Below are 20,193 nucleotides of genomic sequence, written 5' to 3'. Positions count from 1 at the left end.
ACAAAAGGAATGGAGGACAGGAGGCGCAGGTGAGGGACAGAGTGAGGAAAGCAGGAGCGGTGATGAGGACAAGTATGGGGTATGGGAAAGACGAAGATTTGCAGGAGACTGGATGAAAAGGAGTATGGTTAATGGAAAGGTTGGTGGGAACGGTGTATGGAGTATGGGGCGGAAATATGGGGGGTGGAAGGAGAGGAGAGAAGTAGAGGCAATGCAGGAAAGATGGATTAGGTGGACGTTAGGAGTAGATTGGTGTACGCCGGGGTATATGGTAAGAGAAGAGATAGGAAAGGATAAATTCAGGATAAGAGCAGGAAAGAAGAGCGATAGGGTATGAGAAGAAAATTAGAGGAGGGAATGGGAGGAAGTTTAGCGAGGAAATGCTAGGAGGAGATGAAGGAGAGGGTAAAGGAAGGAAAGGAGAAAACCGGTGGTGGAGGAGGAAGAGGAAGGGCAAAATTTTTTGAAGGGAAGGAAAGGGGGATAGAAGAGAAGAGGGAGATGGAGGAAAAAGAGAAAGGGGGGAGGAAGTATATGAGGATGGGAGCAGAAGGACAGAGAAAGGCAAAAGGAGGAAAGATGGGAAGAAGATAAGAGAGTCGAGATACAATAGATGTATGGAGAATGGAGGAGGAGGGTTTACCGGAATACTTGAGAAAGGGATGGGGGAAAGCAGATGGAGGAAGGATAGTGAGGTATAGAATGAACAATGAAGGAGGGGGGCGAGATACTGGGAAGAGAGGGGGAAAAGAAGATGCAGACTATGTGGGATGGAAGATGAAACTTGGGAACATGTAATAGGAGAATGTGGGGGGAGAGGGGAATAAGGGAAACTGGTGGGAAAAAAATGAAGGAATACTGCAAGAAGGAGGAGAGGGAGAAGGGTGGATGAGGGAATTAGAGAAAAAGAGGATGGAGGGGAGGGGTGGAAAGGGGAAGGGAAGAGGAGGAAGGAGGTATGAGGAGAATGTGTGAAGTATGAATGAGGTGTTGGGGAATGTATGGGGAACTGGAAGCCGAGGCGAAGCGAGGAATAGGTTAGGGACAGCTCTTTCTCTTTCTTAATTAGTAAATAGGTAGATTAAGTTAGAGATAAGATAATTGTAAGATAGATGTAAGAGTAGAATGTAAGAGTAGTCTATAAGTTAAGATTGTAAGAAATTTGTAAGGTTTGGGTACGCTCCTCAAAAGCGCCTTTAATCCCTGAGGGGGCAAATAAAGTATTGAATTGAATTGAATTGAATACATTAGTACATATTAATTTCTATATTTTCTTAATATGTCCTGAAAAGAACCAGTATACAAATTAATTTATGTATTTTTAAAGTATATTAAATAGGAATCAATATATAAAGCTTATATTAACTAGAATCTTTATTAGAAATCATTCTTTGAAATATATATATTGTATTTTATATATATATTCATTAGTACATATTAATTTCTATATTTTCTTAATATGTCCTGAAATGTACCATTATACAAATAAATTTATATATATAAACAATATATATTAAAAGGTACATTTGAGGACAGTTCCTTTATATGTCCAAAGACAGTTTTCGGGACGCCCTGAAAACTGCCATTAGATACATAATTTTTTTCAGGACAGTCCTGAAAAGCAACAAAAGTCCTGGAAACTGCCATTGTGTCGCACACAATGTCCCGAAAACTACCTCTGCACATATATATATATATATATATATATATATATATATATATATAACAATGTGTATATATATGTGTATATATATAACAATGTGTATATATAATTATTTTTTATAAAATTACAAGTTATATAAAATGGGACATCCTATTTAAATATCCTATATATATATATATATATCCTATATATATATATATATATATGTATATATAGGATATATATTTAAATAGAATGTCCCATTTTATATAACTTGTAATTTTATAAAAAATAATTATATATACACATTGTTACACATCATCTTATACGCATATATTTGCGTATAATGTCGATGATAAGAATATAAATATAAATGTGTTTTTTTTTACTTTATTTGAACACAATTTATTGTTCACTTTGACATACATAATATGTATATGTGTTTCTATATTTATATTTATATGATGAAAAGGTACAAGTGTCTGTACAATTTCTTTTAGACACTAAAAAACATGATATAAAATGTACTTCTAATTTAATTTTTTGTTGCTCTCTTATTTACACCTTTTAGTATAAAGCTTTTTCACCACGACAAGGTAGGTGTAAATCGAGAAAGAATTTTTGTTTCATTTTACAGGGAGAAGAGACAAGTGCTGATATTTATAGCAATATTGACATTTATGTATTATTTGCAAAATCGATATATATATAATTTCGATATATACAAAAACATGCACCTCTTTATGTATATATCGTTAGATATAAATACATAAAATTTGTGTTATATTTATTTGAGGCATCTTTTCCTAAAGATTCTTTTTTTAGAATTTTGGAAAAGGCGACAGTTTATTTTCTTCGATAATGTAAAGAAAATGTTGCCTCATATTATCAATACGATTCGAATATGTCATATTACAAGGATTTTCTCCTAAAGCTATAGTTGTAGCGAAAGCTGCAGCATAAATTCCACAACATGTGCCATCAGGTTGTTTTTGAACCTTTTCAAATATAATATCATTTGCACTTATTTGTGGATAACGACGATGAATGTAATTTTTTTCTTTAGGCACCAATTTATTGTATGTACAATCGGGTAGACTGTCATACACTCGAAGCTTGGTGCCGTCAAAAAATATACATCGCCAATGATTACTGCAATTTCCTCCAATAATTTGTAAGCTTTTGTCGCTACGACTTGCTTCAATTAAATGAGAATATTCTAAATATAACACACTTTGTGTTTCAAAAGGACATGTATTTTTTACGACGCGCAAGAATTTGTCCAATGAATCGTCGTTTATTAGACTATCCACAGGTAATACATTTTTCTCTATTTCACTATCAGATATAGGACGATTATCGAGAAAATTTTTTTGTCGTGCCATATCGTTTTCAGTTAGTTCTTTTTTATTTTGTGAGTAACTATTTACAATAGCGCAATCGTCATCTTGTTCCGCACTTATAACAGTAACAGGAGTGACAGTTGCTTTCATAGATAAACTATTATATTCGCAACATTGACTTTCTTTGATAATATTTTTGTTTTCTGTATTACATTGTCGACAACTATTTAATTTTTTTACCCCTTTTTGAGCTTCTATTATATAATCTGGATTTCTAATAGGCATATGTCTATTATGCCGACTATCCAAGATTTCTGGCAGCATGCAATTATAATAGAAATTTGTTAAAAAGGGTAGCATTTTATTACTCCAAAAATCATTATCCTTTATAACACGTATTATTTTTAAGCTTTTTGGCGTCCACATAGTAAAAACACAATATTCTCGCCGCGTTATATTTAACTGGCCTTGAATTTGATAGAAATATTTATGATTTTTATTCATTTGTTCTGAATTTTTCTTATCAAAGATGTTCTTTAGTGGAGTCATCTTTATAGCTTCTTCAGCTGTTAAGTTCTTAGCTGAGTGCGGACATTTTATTTCTACCAGACCGTCTTCATCTATAAGTCCATCTGGAGAAGCACCCAAGTATGGATGTTCAATATCAATGAATAATCCACAAGGTTTAATCTCTTTTTTTTAGTATTTCGACTAATTCTTTTCTCGCAATTGGTTCTTTTTCGCGACCATATTTTATTGCCTCGGTTTCAATAGCAGAAGGATATAAAATATTTTTCACAGGCAATGCGCAAGACGTTTTCATTCTTTTACAACATACGGTTCCAAAATTAGATGCCGTTAACATTTTACGTCTCAATTGTAGCCATTGTTGTGATTCATTTTGTTTTGTAGTGTCGCGTTCAATTTTTTGCCAATTTTTTGCATTTTCGGACAATTTTTTAAAATGATTTTGTCGAAATTGCTCGATTACATCGGACGGTAGATCCGGTTTTTGCGAGTGTGGACCATAATAAGAGTCTGTTCCCGATTTTTGTTTGAATTTTTTTGATCTTCCTTCTATTTGTCGATACTCTTTATTTTTCTCTAATTTTTCTCTTCGGCGCTTCTCCAACTTCTCGACAATAGGCGGAACAGTCTTATTCATGCTTTTATGTACTTCTGTAATTACTTGTTGCGTATTAAATTGCAAAACTGCCCCCGCAACTCTAGCATTGTAACCACCTTTTTTATTAACAAGAATACGTTTGCCGCCAATTTGTGCGCAGATCGACGAATTAAATGACTCTGTAATGTTATTCGTATAATTTAACAATAAGCTGTCAGAGTAACCACTTATATACTCGACAGCTTCTTCTATTTCTAAATAGAGACCATGTGATTTTAAAGAATCTATATAATTTTCTTCTCCATCGCAAGTCTCTTTGCCACGTTCTTTGCATTGCTTGTGATCGCCAAAAACATGCCTAGGAATGTTTAAAATATCTGTTTGTAATTCCATAGCCTGACGATGTTGAGGTTGCCGTTCTTGTCTTCGTAGAGCGGCTGCCTCAGTTATTTCCTTTCGTATTTCTAAAATTTTGTTTTTTATTACATTTCGCACTTGTATTAAGCCAGGCCGTCTGGATGTTTTTGGCCGAGTTTTCTCTGCTACAGTTTTAATTTTTTTACATAAATTACGTAGCAGATGATTCGTGCATTCTATTTTGGTAACTGTTATCATATGTTCTCCGTATGGATTATTATTTTTAATACTTTGGTATACGCTACTGTCACCGTCAGCAACAAGCGTTTTAAAAATTAGACCATGCATTTCGAGGCTACAATTAAAACCTTCTGCAATGGCATCGCTCTCCATTTTTGTGGAGCTTACGTTGCGATCAAAATTTTTATAGCAATTGTGAGTTTTCGGCTCGATACCTCTTCGCTCTGCCATATCGCATTTATGCAATATTTATTTTTAACACCGACGTAGAGAACCTTTCTCGTGCGGTAACCAATTATGGCTCCAATACCGGCAGGAGAGTCGTACGTGGTACCATACGATCTTTTCATCCAACTACCATCCGCTACAACTGTTATATACGGAATACCGTTTATAACTTCGTTGTTATCAAGAGCGATTTTTTTTTCAATTTCACCAGCCGTTTTCATATTTTCTATAGATGTGTTTACAAACTCGTCGACTAATTTGTCTCTACTCTTGATGTACATTGGCTCGGACATGCTAGGAACATTCATGACTGCAAGCTGCTTTTCCAGCTGGGCATAACCAGTTCCCACAGTAAGTGTTCCTGCTACAGCAGCCGTATTAATGTCCATTATTTCCGGTTTTGTGGGTTCTGACCAAATGCTGGCTTTTGTTTTGCACATTTTACATTGGAAGAACAGCTGGGTTTTCAACCCACATTTTTCAGACTTTATAAGTAACAAATTTTCAATTGACGAGCAGTCCAGTGCTTTATTATGTCTGTCAAAGATTCTGTGCAGCTCAGTCCATATAAAAGAGAAGTCCATAATGCGACGGCCTGCAGGCAAATTTTCTTTGATATCATCTTTATCAATAGAGCTCTTTTTAATTTTTTCTATAACATAATATTTGTCATCTTCGACACCATTTTCTACATTGCATATATCTGTATTTGACTCTAGACATCGCATTACTTGAATATTAGAATCCATTGTATCGGTAAATGATTCTACCGATTTTTCAAAATCAATGGATTTATCATAATGCATGCTTTTGGAGTCATTGGAATCATCAATATACATGCTTTCGAAACATTTATCTATGCCAAGTTTAACATTTTGCTTTACAGAATACATAGCTGTATTTGACTTCTGATACAGCATTGATTGGATTTTCGAATCCGTCGTATCGGGAAATAATTCTTCCGATTCGACGGATTCGCTAGTATCCTCAACGCTTCTCGAGTCAATTAACTTTTCGTTATCGTCGAAAAGACGAATATCTTGTTCGACATACATGCATGTATTTGACTCGAGACACTGCATTGTTTTGATATTTGAATCCGTCGTATCGGGAAATAATTCTTCCGATTTGTTTAAATCGACGGATTCGCTAGTATCCTCAACGCTTCTCGAGTCAATTAACTTTTCGTTATCGTCGAAAAGACGAATATCTTGTTCGACATACATGCATGTATTTGACTCGAGACACTGCATTGTTTTGATATTTGAATACGTCATATCGGGAAATAATTCATCCGATGTTTTAAAGTCGACGGATTCCATACTAACATCTTCAATGCTTCTCGAGTCTAATTTATTAGCTAATCGAACATCTTGTTCGACATTATACATACCTGTATCACTTACAATTTGACACATCTCCGACAAGTTTTTTACGTCTTGCTTTGTCTTCTCACTGATAAGTAACAGTCGCCTGCAAGAAAACATTTATTGATAAGTATTTTGTTAAATATTATTATAAAAATTATAAAAAAATATTTATAAATATTTTTGAAAACAAAATCTTTTAAAAATAAATCTTTATTTTAATTAAAAATAAATGTGAGACGACCCAACTGGCTTAAATTAATTCTTATTATTATTAGTTTGATGCCATGTACAAGAAAAGACAACGTTTCGACCTTAGGTTTAGGTCCTTATCAAGTCTAAAATTAATATTAAAAAATACAATAGATGTACATACAAGAATTTAGATTTTTAAGAAAGTAAAGCGCAAACCAAGATTATAATAACAATTTAAACGTACCTTACAAATTCTTTAGTGCAATATATAATTAATTTTTTTCATTTTACATATTTCAATATAAATACTGTGTCACGTAAACGTTCAGTATGGATGGTAAAGACGAACTAAATTAAACAGCTTTGATTATTCTATCATAGATCGGATTCAAATTCTCTGTGTCTTTCTGTAGGTTGATCGTGTTATTAAATTTTTTTATAAAAAACATTTCAGCAATCTCTCTTTTCCTAGTGTTTGTTTCTCGATGTAAAATATTTAAGTTTGTCCATTTAAAGTCATGCGAAAAATCATTTCTATGTTTGCTTATAACATTTTGATTGCTGACATGCATTTTTATATTATTCATATGTTCTTTAATCCGAGTATTAAGGTGTCTTTTAGTTTGTCCGATGTATGTGGCGTCACAGTCATTGCAGTCAACTTTATAAACTATCTCGGTCATATCGGCTTTAGGTAATTTGTCTTTTCGGGGTTTAATATAAAAATCCTTACAGGGTATGCTGTCAATTTTATCGGCCCGCTAATTTTGGCTACGACTTCTCTTTCTCCCCTTCTCTCTGTAATTTTTCGCAATACAAGATAACGATGAAACAGATGTTCGTAATAAATCTAATCACGTAACTGATTTTTGTATATTACACATTTTATAAATAATATAGTAGTCAAAATATATATATTTCAAATATATATACATCAACTTCGCAAAATATATATATTTTGACTACTATATTATTTATAAAATGTGTAATATACAAAAATCAGTTACGTGATTAGATTTATTACGAACATCTGTTTCATCGTTATCTTGTATTGCGAAAAATTACAGAGAGAAGGGGAGAAAGAGAAGTCGTAGCCAAAATTAGCGGGCCGATAAAATTGACAGCATACCCTGTAAGGATGTTTTCAGTTTATTTCTCAAAAACACGTTTACGGATCGCAACTTTATTATATATGGTTGAATTTGGCGTGAAATAAACTTTAATTTTAGTTGCAAGAAAAATTTAAATATGAAAAAAAAAGATACGTGGTAGGGGTATTTTGAAAAATTAAACATTTTTGCAAAATATGATCATGCCATTATAAAGAGCTTTCGAAACCATAAAACTTTTGCTGGAAACATTTTTTTTATTTCTCATTATTTCGGCGATATACGCTTGAAAACGTAAACACCGATTTTATTTAAGGGGATGCTGCACCCCTAAAACCGAATATCAGCAGCTAAAAAAAATTGTTTCGTGATTAGATTCATCTACTCTAAACTTATACAAAGTTTCAGATTATTTTGAATTTTACACTTGCCGAACTTCCCTTGTGAGCGAGTTGTCGCGTCTCTACTCTCTTTTTATATCGTTGTTTTTTGGAGTTTTTCCCGATCGGAAGGGGTGCCTGGCAACAGGTTTCCCCGGTCGAGAATCTAGGTGCAAGCGAAGCAGATTCAAAGTCCTTCTGCTTTGCTTGCACGTTGACCAATTTCTGTTCCGCGTATATCTCGCATTGTATGCGTTTTTAACGCGGTCATTATCTATCGTAATTCTGATTTCGCGTATACCTCGCATCGTATGCGCTTTTTAACGCGGTCATTAACTGTCGTAATTCTGATTCCGCGTATACCTCGCATCGTATGCGTTTTTTAACGCGGTCAGTGTCTGTCGTAATTGCGGATGCAATACGAGTACCCATTTCTTAATATTAGTTAACTTTTAATAGTTATATCTATTGTATATCTTTGGGGGATATAACATCCCTCCCCCGTTAAAGAAGAAAAACGAAGACATGAAGTTTTTCGCTTACAACTAAAACTTACAAATGTTTATCCCGTTCACAATATAATTATAATCGTTTCCTATTTCCTAAAAACGCGTACTATTACTCCTTTTTAATATAGATCTAGGTACATCCCAGTCATCGTCGAGTATCGTCACTCTTGGTCTTCTTTTAATGTCTTTTCTATTTTTTACTTTCCAAATTATAATGACAATGATAAATATTATAATTATGATTATTACTAACCCGCTCGAGGTCATGGGATAAATAAATTGTTTTCTTGTATAAAACTTTTGTTCATTATCCTGTAAATCATTGTCTATGTTGTTTATTTTCGTTCGTAATTCTATTAGTTCTGCGTTGTTTTGTGTTAGATTATTTAATGTGTCGAGTATTCTCATGTCCTCGTCTTGTGACGGTGCAATATTAAAATTCGGCAAATATGTATCTATGTTCGTTACGTAAGTCGTCTCTTTTGTCTCCAATGTCATATCCTCCGTTTTAATTTGACAGTTTCCTCGTGAGGTTAGTCGGCCGGTATTTTTTATTACTAAATTTTTTTCTGTGTATCCGTCACATTTTATATTTATTTTTTCTTCCTTAGCTGTTGAGTACAACCATGCTGTGTGTTTGATGTAACGGGATCCATACTGTCGTTTTCGTTACCCGATAGCGTACCTTGCATTCATGCTTATCTTGCATTCGTTGCGTATACATTTGTAATTCGCACGGTATATTCGTGTTTACGCGATAAGTCGGCATGCTATGTTCGCATATATAATTAGAGTTTATTTTACTACATTTTTGTAAATCCTCATTTGTTATAATTAAATATGTTAATCTAAGGTTATCTATGGCAAACATATTGTTTTCTACTTGTATACCTTTAAATGTTTTATTGTATGCTGCCACGGGGAATTCAATTGCCTTTATTATGTTATATTTAGGCTGTGATATTATCGGGAACCGCAGTATTGTATATAAATTATATTCTTTGCTTACGTATGCACTTACGCTTGCATGTTTCTTTATTTCATGCCAGTTTACTGCGTGTGTTCTAAACGGAAAATAATATCCCTGTTCTAACTGTGTTGCGGCTTCCTTTAAGTGTGCGACAATGTTATCAAATGGTACTAATTTCGGATGTATATTTCCTTCCTCGATTTGCGCTAAGTATTCTATAATATTTTCCGCGTCCCTAATGGCGTCTGTTAATGCTGCCATAATTATTTCATATTGTCCCTGTATCTTTTCTAACGTAATATATTGCGCTACATTTTCCTGTAAGAGTTTTTCACTCTGTTTTATTGTATTCTCTAACTTACTTATATGTGTTACCGTATCGTTGATTATTGTTAGTTGATGCCTAACTGTGTGTTGTAACGTGCTCTGTCGGTTATTTATTAATTCTAGTTGTTCATTTATGCGTTTTTCGTCATCGGCGTCCATGGTACCGAACAATGTCTTTGCCACTGTTCCTATCCCGTCAATTATTCCCCTACGTTTGTCTGTATGTCTGTCGTAGAGTGTATTTATTTGTATTATCGTTTTTTCCAAATAGTTTAGTGTTTGTTTTGTAATACTAACTAAATTAAGGCATGTGTCTTGTTGCGTTAACACATTGCACGCTTTTTCCGTACGCTCTATATAATTTCGTATGTAACCCTGTTTCGCAGTTAATGTTGCTAGGTCTAGTTTTATTACTAGTTTCCACGTGCTTTTGGAACAATGTAGATGGCCTATTTTTTCAAAATGTATCCCTGGTTCGTTGGTGAATTCCTCGAGTTCGTATGGCTCTTGGCTTGACCGTCTTAATGTCGCTGCGTTGGCATTGAATATGATCATCCTGTAATATATATATAATTCCCCTTACTATTTTATACTTTTGTATGCAATTTTTTATCAAGAAAGCGGAGCATTCGTTTTTTATATCTTCTGTCGTTTCTTCAGTCTTAGGACAACTTTTGTTACGTGCGGCACGACATATTAACATGTATTTTCGTTTTAATTGTATTAGATGCAATGCTTATTCGCATTTGGACGATTTGTTGTGTCCCTACTGTCGCGCCCGCGCCCCTGTTGTGGGGCCCGAAATAACGGGGGACGAGTATACCCGGGCGTACGATGTGGTGCTCCGGTGGGCGAATGTGTCCCGGAGGGTGGGTGAGCCGCATTCTTTGCACGTCACCCTTGATACGCGCACCGATACGCGAGTAGTGCGTGAAGTGGTGGTTTTGGTGGGGACGACCAGCCTTGACCGATTCGCGATACCGGAATAGGTAAGTCTCAATTTTCGATAAATAATTTTAGTCTGTTTGTGTGTATGCGTATTGTTCTTCTTCCTTTCTTTATTGTGTAGTTGACGTCGGAGTTCTTTTCGATTATTGTATACGGTCCTGCCCATAAGGCGTCAAGTTTCTTTGATCGTCCGCGTCGTAGCGTATCGTCGTATATAAGTACTTTATCACCGACTTTAAATTTTATTTCTTTCGCGTCTTTATCATAATATTTTTTCGATTTGATTTTCTCTTCGTTTACGCGATCCTTCGCAATTTGTTGTGTGGCCCTTAATCTTTCCCTAAGCTCTTGAGCGTAATCGTCGTAGCTGTATGTGGCCCTCGGTGGTTTTGTTAATGCCGTCGGTAGGTTGGCCTGATGTCCGTAAATTAATTCAAACGGCGTGTACCCCGTTGCACTGTGCGGGGTCGTATTATAAGTAAACATTGCATAAGGTGTCCATTCGTCCCAGTCTGTTTGATCAGCGTCAACATAATGGCGAAGATACTCTGCTAATGTCCTATGTGATCGTTCGAGTGCCCCATTTGTTTCCGGGTGATACGCAGTTGTTTGTAATTTTTTGATTTTTAACAGTTTACATGTGTCCTTAAATATTTCACTTAAAAAGTTTGTCCCTTGATCTGTCAAAATTTTCTCCGGTATCCCGTGTTCTAGGATTATTTTTGTTACGAACTCCTTTGCGATTGTGCCAGCTTCCTGGTTCGGTATTGGAATCGCCTTACTAAATTTTGTTAGGGTGTCTTGGAATGTTAATAAATATTTACTCCCATTCGTAGTTATTGTTAGCGGCCCTACAATGTCCAACGCACATTTTTCAAATGGTTTATCAGGCGTATCTGTAATTATTAATGGTGCTTTATTTTTCCGCGACAATTTATTTTTTTGACATGACACGCATTTGGCGATGTATTTCTCGACGTCTTTTGTTAAACCCGGCCAATCATGATCTAAACGAATTCTCTTAACTGTTCTTTCTATTCCCTGATGTCCTCCAATGGGCGCATCGTGATATTCATACAGTATCTGTTGTTTTTCCTCTTCGGTGTACGTCCTTTCATTCTTAGCATCGTTTACCTCTTCTTTTTCTATCTTGCATATACCTTCCGTCCTTTCGCTTGAGTCAGCGTTTCGGATTACGTTCCGACTTAATGCATCAGCGTTTGCGTTCGCTCGTCCGGCCTTATGTATGATTTCGTAATCGTATTCTTCTAATTTTAATCTCCAGCGAATCAACCTTGAGCCGGGGTCATTCACGTTAAATAGCCATACCAATGGTTTATGATCCGTAATGATTTTGAATTTGGTCCCGTACACGTATGGATCTAAAATGTTTTACGGCCCATACAATTGCTAATAATTCTTTTTCCGTTGTGCTGTAATTCTGCTCCGCGCGAGATAGCACTCTGCTTGCGTAAGCAACGGGGCGGTCATTGCCTATGGGCCCCTGTGAGAGCACGGCTCCGATTGCATAGTCGGACGCGTCTGTAGTTACATTAAATTCCTTATTAAAATCTGGATATTGTAATATCGGTGCCGTTATTAACTTATCTTTTAAAATATCGAACGCAATTTGTTGCTCGCTGTTCCATCCGAAGGTTTCACCCTTTTTTGTCAATCTAGTCAGGGGATTTTGCGATCTTTGAGAAATCCTGAATGAACTTCCTATAATAACCGGCGAGTCCTATAAATGCCTGTACATCTTTAACTTTTTGCGGCGTCGGAAAATTTTTTACCGCCTCTAATTTTGATGGGTCCGGTAATATACCGTTTTCCGAGATTATGTGTCCTAAGTATATAACTTCTTTTCGTAAAAATTCACATTTATCTGGCTGCAATTTCATGTTGTGCGTCCGTAATCTCTGTAGCACTTCCCTGAGCCTTTTATTATGATCCTCTAAACTTGACCCATATATGACAATGTCGTCGAGGTATACGAGACATTTGAGCCCTTGAATTCCAGTCAGTACTGAATTCATTAGTCGTTGGAAGGTCGCGGGTGCATTCTTTAGTCCAAATGGCATTCTGTTGAACTCATAATGTCCAAAAGGGGTCGAGAAAGCCGTTTTCTTTTTATCGTATTCAGCCATCGGTATCTGGTGGTAACCTGATGCTAAATCGAGCGTTGTAAAGTATTTAGCGTTTCCCAGCTGGTCCAAAATGTCTGTGATGTTTGGTAGCGGAAACAAGTCGCCTACTGTAAGGTCATTCACCTTTCTAAAATCTACAACTACCCTTAGTCTTGGGTTTCCGGATGCGTCAGCTTTTTTCGGCACTACTAACAGTGGAGCGTTTCATTGGCTAACGCTTGACCTGATAATGCCAGCATCTAGCATCTCTTTAACTTGTTTATTTACCTCCGCCTTATGCTTCTCCGGCAGGCGGTACGGTCGTACGTTGACCGGTGCTGAATCAGCGCGCGTGGTTATTTCATGTTCCACGGTCGCGGTGCAGTTCAGTGGTTCTCCATTCAAGAGAAATAAATCGCAATAGTCTTCGCATATCCTGTGTATAGCCTGTCGTTCTTCTACGTTGAGATGGTCCGTCCGTAATGATTGTCATACTTCCCGATTTCTTTTGCTCGAATACTTCAGAATTTCTTTTCGTATGAGGGTTATTTCATGCTTCATTTCCCCCTCTATTTCGTCTATAGTTATTAGCGGCGTTCTTAACTCGACAACTTTGTCGGTTGTATTTATGACACTGACTGGACACACATAGTCCTCTGGCTGCACGAGGCATCGTCCTATATACACACCGGGTGCAGTTTGTTCGGCTCTTACGATTCCTGCGCTATTTTTATTTGTGGCGGCTCGGATAATTGTTTCGCTGCGCGGCTGTAATCGGATCCTCTCGTATGGTTGCAAATTTAACACGGCATCTCCTATGGTGAGTTCCCGTTTTTTGAAATTACAGTTAACTCCCTGTTTCCGCAAAAAATCTATCCCGAGAATTCCTTCGTATTCCATGGGAAAATCGTCTTTGACGACGTATGTTGTGTGTTTTATTTTCCGACCTCCTATGTCAATTGTCGCCGGCGTCTTTCCTATTGTTCGCGCTTTGTGTCCCGTAATGCCAATGAGCGTTATTTTTCCTTTATAAATTAATGCGTCATCTTTTAGATGCTTCAGTTTTATTAACGAAATAGTTGCCCCTGAATCGAATAGCATTTTAACTGCGCCATTCTTAGCTTCACGCATCGGTAGTGTAATTAAATCTAAACCCGCGCTCTCTTGTAGTGTGGGTCGTAGGTGTGATACGCGATACTCGACGGCGCGTGCCGGGGTCTCTCCCTCCGAGTCTCCCTCGTTGCTGTCGCGTTCGTAACTGCTACTGCTTTGCTCGGAATCCGTATCACCCTTTTTCGTTTTCGGCTTCTTTCGGCTCTTGGTTAGATTAACATTACGCTTTTTTTTTTCCTCATTCGTTCTGTCGCAATTTGATGTCGTTTTTGGCCGTCCGTTTATCGTCCAGCATTCTTCACGGCTGTGTCCACGTTTTTTGCAGTGGTTGCAAAACTTTTCTGCTGTGATTACGCGATCTGACTTCTCGGGTTTCGGAAGCGCGTATTTACTGTTACGGCATTCTCGCTCGTAGTGCCCCGATTTTCCGCATTTATAACATTGTACGGCATTTTTTGTTGATCGCGACGGCGCTCCCTCGTAACGGTTTCGATTTGTGTAATTACTAGATCGCGTTGTAGTTGTGCCCTTTACTTTTTCTTCGGCGGTTGCGGCCGTTATTGCCTCCTGCAGTGTTTGGTAATTTCGAGAACGAATAAGAAGTTGTATCTCGTCGCGTAGTCCTATTTGGAAATTTTGCAAGGCTTGTTTTTGTATAGTGCTTAGTATGATCCGCTTTGCAATGGGGGAGTGATCTTCTCCCTCCGTCATGGATTCATATAACTCCATAGCTAAGGTATCGACACGCGTTCCGAAAGCTTGCGCGCCTTCATTTGCCTTTTGTTTTAAGGAATTGAACTCTATCTGCAAATACGTAGTACTTCGCCTACTCTGGTATGTACATTCCAATTGTCGCTTGAGTTCGTCGTATGTCTGTATGTCTCGCGTTTGAAAATCTAACATTGCTTTGCCTTTGAGTTTCGTGCATAGGATAGCTCCCACCAATCCTCTTTCGTTAGCAGGGTGTATGTTTGTCATGGCGTACGTGCATGTGCTTAGGAATTCCTGTAATTTATGTTGGGCCGTCCCGTCAAATTCCGGAATCATTTGCCGTGCTTCTTTTAACGATAAAAAAGGCTCCTGCGGGCCTTGTCGATGTCTAGCGTCACTCTCTGTTCGTCCGTACACAACGTTATATTTTTTGTCGTCATTGTCGGGGTCTCGCGTTTCTCTCTCGCGGGTGTGTGTCCCGGCGGATTCGACCTCGTTCGTCCGCGTATGTGCTAATATCACGAATTTGTTCGCGTAATATGTCTATTTCCGTGAGCATTTCCCTACGTAGTTCTCGCATGCCTCTCATTATCTCACGTAGCATAGGGTTATCTATTCCGGCCTCCCTATAATTAGGAGTTTCGCGCACCTCAATTTCGTCAATGCGTCTATCTATGTATCGTCTGGTATCGTGGGGGTTAGTTGTTCCTATTTCGCTATTAGGGGGTGGTGCATGTACGTCGGCTTCCACCAGTCGAGTGTTGTCGCGAGCTATTGTACCGTGTAGACGGTCAATCTCGCGGTCGATGGCACCCTCGGACACATCCATGCCACCGTTAGGCGGTGTTCGCAGCATGTCCTGATACTCACTCGGATCGAAAATACTACTATCGTATGATGTAAGCAAAGATTCCCCGTGTTGTGACCCGTTGCTAGGAGTTCGTCTCACGCGTTCGTTACTTTCTTTTCTTAAATTTTTTCCGGTGTTGGTTTTCCCTTCTTCAAATAAACTTTCGTCAAAAATGTTAAACGGAAATTCGCGTTCGGCTTTCCCGTGAGTATATGATTCGGAGTCGCTCTCTCCTGAATAATATGCTTCTAATTTTATCCGCACTTTTCCGAGGTTTTCTAAGGTTATCGGTAGTGCTTTGATTGATCGTGCGGCTGAGTCACTATGTAACCACGAATTATTCGCTATCGCTTGTCGGGGTGTTTCGCTTTCCTCCGACATTCACGCAGTATGTATAAAAGTTTGGTTCGGACTTACATTAATGTTACTATCGCTCGCTTGCTGACGCTGCAGATCATCGCTCGGCAGTGTTGATACGGCTGGCGGTCCGGTGTCGTAAGGTGATCCTGCGGGTCGCTGTACGGTGCGATGCGTTGTCCGTGTTGTCGTAGGTCGCGTCCTTAGGTGATGGCCTACTTCCCGACGGCTGATGCGTTGTCCGTGTGTGTGTGTCTTTTTGTACGTACGGCACGCTGCTGCTTATACGTCGGCTTCTGTTTTGTTCGTTTCCCGTCGATTATTATGTTCGACGTGCCTGATTATTAATACTGCTGTATTTTTCAGGTCTTCCTCCGAGTAGTTCCTGACGGTCCTTCGGCGCGATCCCACCGCTGCCACCAAATTGTTGTGTGCCTCGGGAGAGACACTTAAGGGTCGCGCCAAATTGGGATGGGAATCCGGGGCGTCAGGACTTGTCGGGTGTTTGTAGAGAAATGCACTACACTTTTTGTATTAAAATTCTTTATTCAACTTCAACCACTTGGTCTTTATTTTATTTCACTATCAATACACTGAAGCTTTACGAGTGTGCGGCACTGACTTTATATTACTCCGCGTATCGCGCACAACTGCGAGTCGATGCTAAGTGCGCGCGCGGTTAGCGAGATCGTGGTTAGAGCGATTATTTGTGTCTGCGACTGAGCGAGTTGTCGCGTCTCTACTCTCTTTTTATATCGTTGTTTTTTGGAGTTTTTCCCGATCGGAAGGGGTGCCTGGCAACAGGTTTCCCCGGTCGAGAATCTAGGTGCAAGCGAAGCAGATTCAAAGTCCTTCTGCTTTGCTTGCACGTTGACCAATTTCTGTTCCGCGTATATCTCGCATTGTATGCGTTTTTAACGCGGTCATTATCTGTCGTAATTCTGATTTCGCGTATACCTCGCATCGTATGCGCTTTTTAACGCGGTCATTATCTGTCGTAATTCTGATTCCGCGTATACCTCGCATCGTATGCGTTTTTTAACGCGGTCAGTGTCTGTCGTAATTGCGGATGCAATACGAGTACCCATTTCTTAATATTAGTTAACTTTTAATAGTTATATCTATTGTATATCTTTGGGGGATATAACAAACAGAACAAAAAAATTTCCACAATTTTTATACAGCGTATCTCAAAATATCAAAACTTTGGGTGTGTACAGAAAATGGAGAAAATATTATATTTCAGATTTACTCATTTATGCTGTGTTGTAGAAAATCACCAAAAAAATATTAGTTTATTCAACATTTGAATGTACGCGATATATTGTCACCAGTCTAATGAATTCACATGTACATTTTTGAAGAGTAATAACTGTAATATAATTTGTAAGAAAACAACAGAGATGTAAATATAAACAAATAAAAGTAAGCAGGTTACTATCTTGCATTTATTTATAATTTTATAATTTTATTTTAGGAAACTTTCTTTTTTTCTATAACGTATTTTATTTAATAATAATGCAAACAAAAAATATGGTACAGAAATTTAAAGCAGTAATAAAATATATCAAAAAATATCATAAAATAAACATTGCAAAATATAAAATTAGAGCAAATTAAAAATCTTTGAAGTAAAATAAGATAGAGCCGTGATAACAAAATTATTGTATGGTTTTTTTTGTTTGCGTTTATTTTATTCTCTTTTTATTTAAAATTAGTCTGTTACTCATTAGAAGTGTACAAGTAAATTAATAATACATGTAACAATATGTACATATTTGAATGAATTTACCAACATGGCTTTATTTTCTTTAAAATAAAGCAAAAATGAGCAAAGTTCATAGCTGGGTAAGCATGCTATTATAAAAGTGTCCCCAACGAGTTTCGTAATGACATTTGGCCTGTCTTTTTCTAACTGTAAAAAACACAATTTTTCCAAAAGTTTTGCTCCCTAACTCTATAATTTCCTGAGAGAAGGTTATTTTTATTTTAATTCTTTTTTCTATCGCAAATATTTTACATCATCACATAAATTTTTTGCAGAATCAACCAAAGACACTAAAAAAAATTTTTTTTGGTTTCTCGAATAAAAACTCGATAAATTTAAATAAAATAAAGAAATGGCCTTTTCAGAATGTTTCTTTCGAGGTTCAATAACCAAACTTTTACAGAATATTCTTTTTTTTTATGTCTGAATACTTTCAAAGTTTTCAATTTTTTTCAAGTTGTTGGAATATCTTAAAAAAAATAAAAACTATTTTTTAGCATTATATTCAAAAATTTAAAAGAGCTAATTTCTTCTCATATAGAAATTTACTTTTCGATTACATCTTTGTAAAAGTTGCTGTAATTTTTGTATAAACATAATTTTATATTTTTTATGTATGATCAAAACTATAATTGTTATAAGAAAAATAAATAATGTTTGGAAATAATGCAAAAAAAGTAATTTTTATTTTTTTTTAAATGATGCACCAACTCGAAAAATTTGAAACAATTTGAGAGTATTGAGACAAAGACAAAATATTCTGTAAAAGTTTTGTGATTGAACCTCGAAAGGAACGTACTGAAAAGGCCATTTCTTTATTTTATTTAAAATTTTTAATTGAGTTCTTATTCGAGAATAAAAAAAATTTTTTTGGTGTCTTTGGTTTATTAGAATTTAGCAAAAAATTGATGTGTGATAATGTAAAATATTTGCAATAGAGAAAAGAAATAAAAATAACCTTTTCTCTGGACATTATAGAGTTAGGGAGCAAAACTAGGAAAAATTGTTTTTTATAGTTAGAAAATGACAGGCCAAATGTCATTTATAAACTAGTTGGGGGCACTATGCTTGCCCGGCTATATCTTTTGCAACAATTATAAAATTTTTTTTTATTCTTTATGCACTCAAAGCTTGGAATACGTTGGGATACTCTGTTTGGGTTCGGCAAAGTAAATTTAAGACGTTGCAGACGTCTCTTTCTTTACTCTATTTTTGTTCTATTACAATACACTGATTGGAAAATTTCAGGCCACAGTATTTTTAAGTGTAATTCTACTTTTAGTCTATTTATCTATAATTATATATAATTATATTGTAAGTTTAATTTATTTTCATTAAAATTTAAAAAACTGTAAGGTACAATATAATTGGGTTATAAAATTATGATACGCCTTGTTTTACGAATTTAGTTTAAAATATTTTTTTCAAAATCGCATTATTCATGAAATATTCCACCTTTTTTGGACTTCTGGTCACTCTGTATAAATCTAATGTAAGAAAAAAATTATTAAAAATATTTTTTTTTTTCAAAGTATTTTTTACATCACTAATAAATTTATATATAATAAATAACAGAATGAGTCAAAAGAGCATCCAGACGTTTCAGATTGCTTCGCCGAACCCAAGTTCTATACAGGATGTCTGAAAATTCGCGGAACACTCGAGAAGGTAGAGAATGATACAGAACTTTTCTGTTCAGATAACACTCTCTACCTTCCCAGGGTGTTCTGCGAATTTTCGGACATCTAAATTTAAAATGGTGTTACTAACCTTTTCATCCATCCTTTCTTTCGCGACATCCTGCGGCGAATGAGAGGCAAATGTGTTTTGTCGTATTTTCTTCCCATCACTTTTATAATATATTCTTCTTTTACTTGTATACACTCTTCTAAACACTTCTATACACTTACTACTATAAACACTATACAGCTTTCACTACACGTATATACACAGTCTGTCTAGACTCAACGTGTGTAAGTCAGCTGTTATCTCGCGCTATTACTGCAAGCCGCGTACAGATAGCAGTACACAATGCGCGCAAGTGTAGGTATGTACCAGCCCGGTCATACGCGCAATAGACGTTTTTGGCGCGTAAGCAAAATAACTTATTTTATTTTTCGTATATATGTAGATCTGTTTATATATTCACGACGAAAAAGACATTGATTTGTAAGAAATGTTTATACGTAAACTCGCTATTAGACATAATTATTTATACATATAATTATCATATGTATTTTTATTTGATTCACGTTTTTTTTAAACCGTTTGTATATACATAAAGTGATTAGTGGTATTTAATTTTAGCTAAATACTTATCACATAGATATCAGGAGACGCGGTAGTGTCTCCGGCCATGTTCAAACCCTAAAAGACCTTAAAAGACACTACAAGTCTCCTTATCCTGCACCATCAAAGTCCATTTTTTGGGGGTGTAGAACTACTAAAATATAAAAAATTTTGAATTGCACGTAACATAACCTGAAAGGCGGCATCGCCACGAGTAATTTGAGCCAAGAAAAAATAA

At 36.4% G+C, this 20,193-nt stretch overlaps 1 protein-coding gene across 1 annotated transcript; it reads right to left on the bottom strand.

Moving 5' to 3' along the window:
* Window positions 1-2,003: 2,003 nt before the first annotated feature.
* Window positions 2,004-19,772, bottom strand: LOC114942073 (uncharacterized). Its single transcript, XM_085483352.1, is given in 4 exon segments — window positions 2,004-3,684; window positions 3,686-4,947; window positions 4,950-6,409; window positions 19,437-19,772. Coding segments are annotated over 4 exon segments (4,020 nt in total). The 5' UTR covers window positions 19,514-19,772; the 3' UTR covers window positions 2,004-2,463.
* Window positions 19,773-20,193: the final 421 nt, after the last annotated feature.

The sequence above is a fragment of the Nylanderia fulva genome, unplaced genomic scaffold (assembly GCF_048542155.1).
Source record: "Nylanderia fulva isolate GAGA-0341 unplaced genomic scaffold, ASM4854215v1 Scaffold246, whole genome shotgun sequence".
In the NCBI taxonomy this organism is placed as follows: Eukaryota; Metazoa; Arthropoda; class Insecta; order Hymenoptera; family Formicidae; genus Nylanderia; species Nylanderia fulva.
Note: the sequence above shows the minus strand (reverse complement) of the source record. Positions and strands in the feature narration are given on the sequence as shown.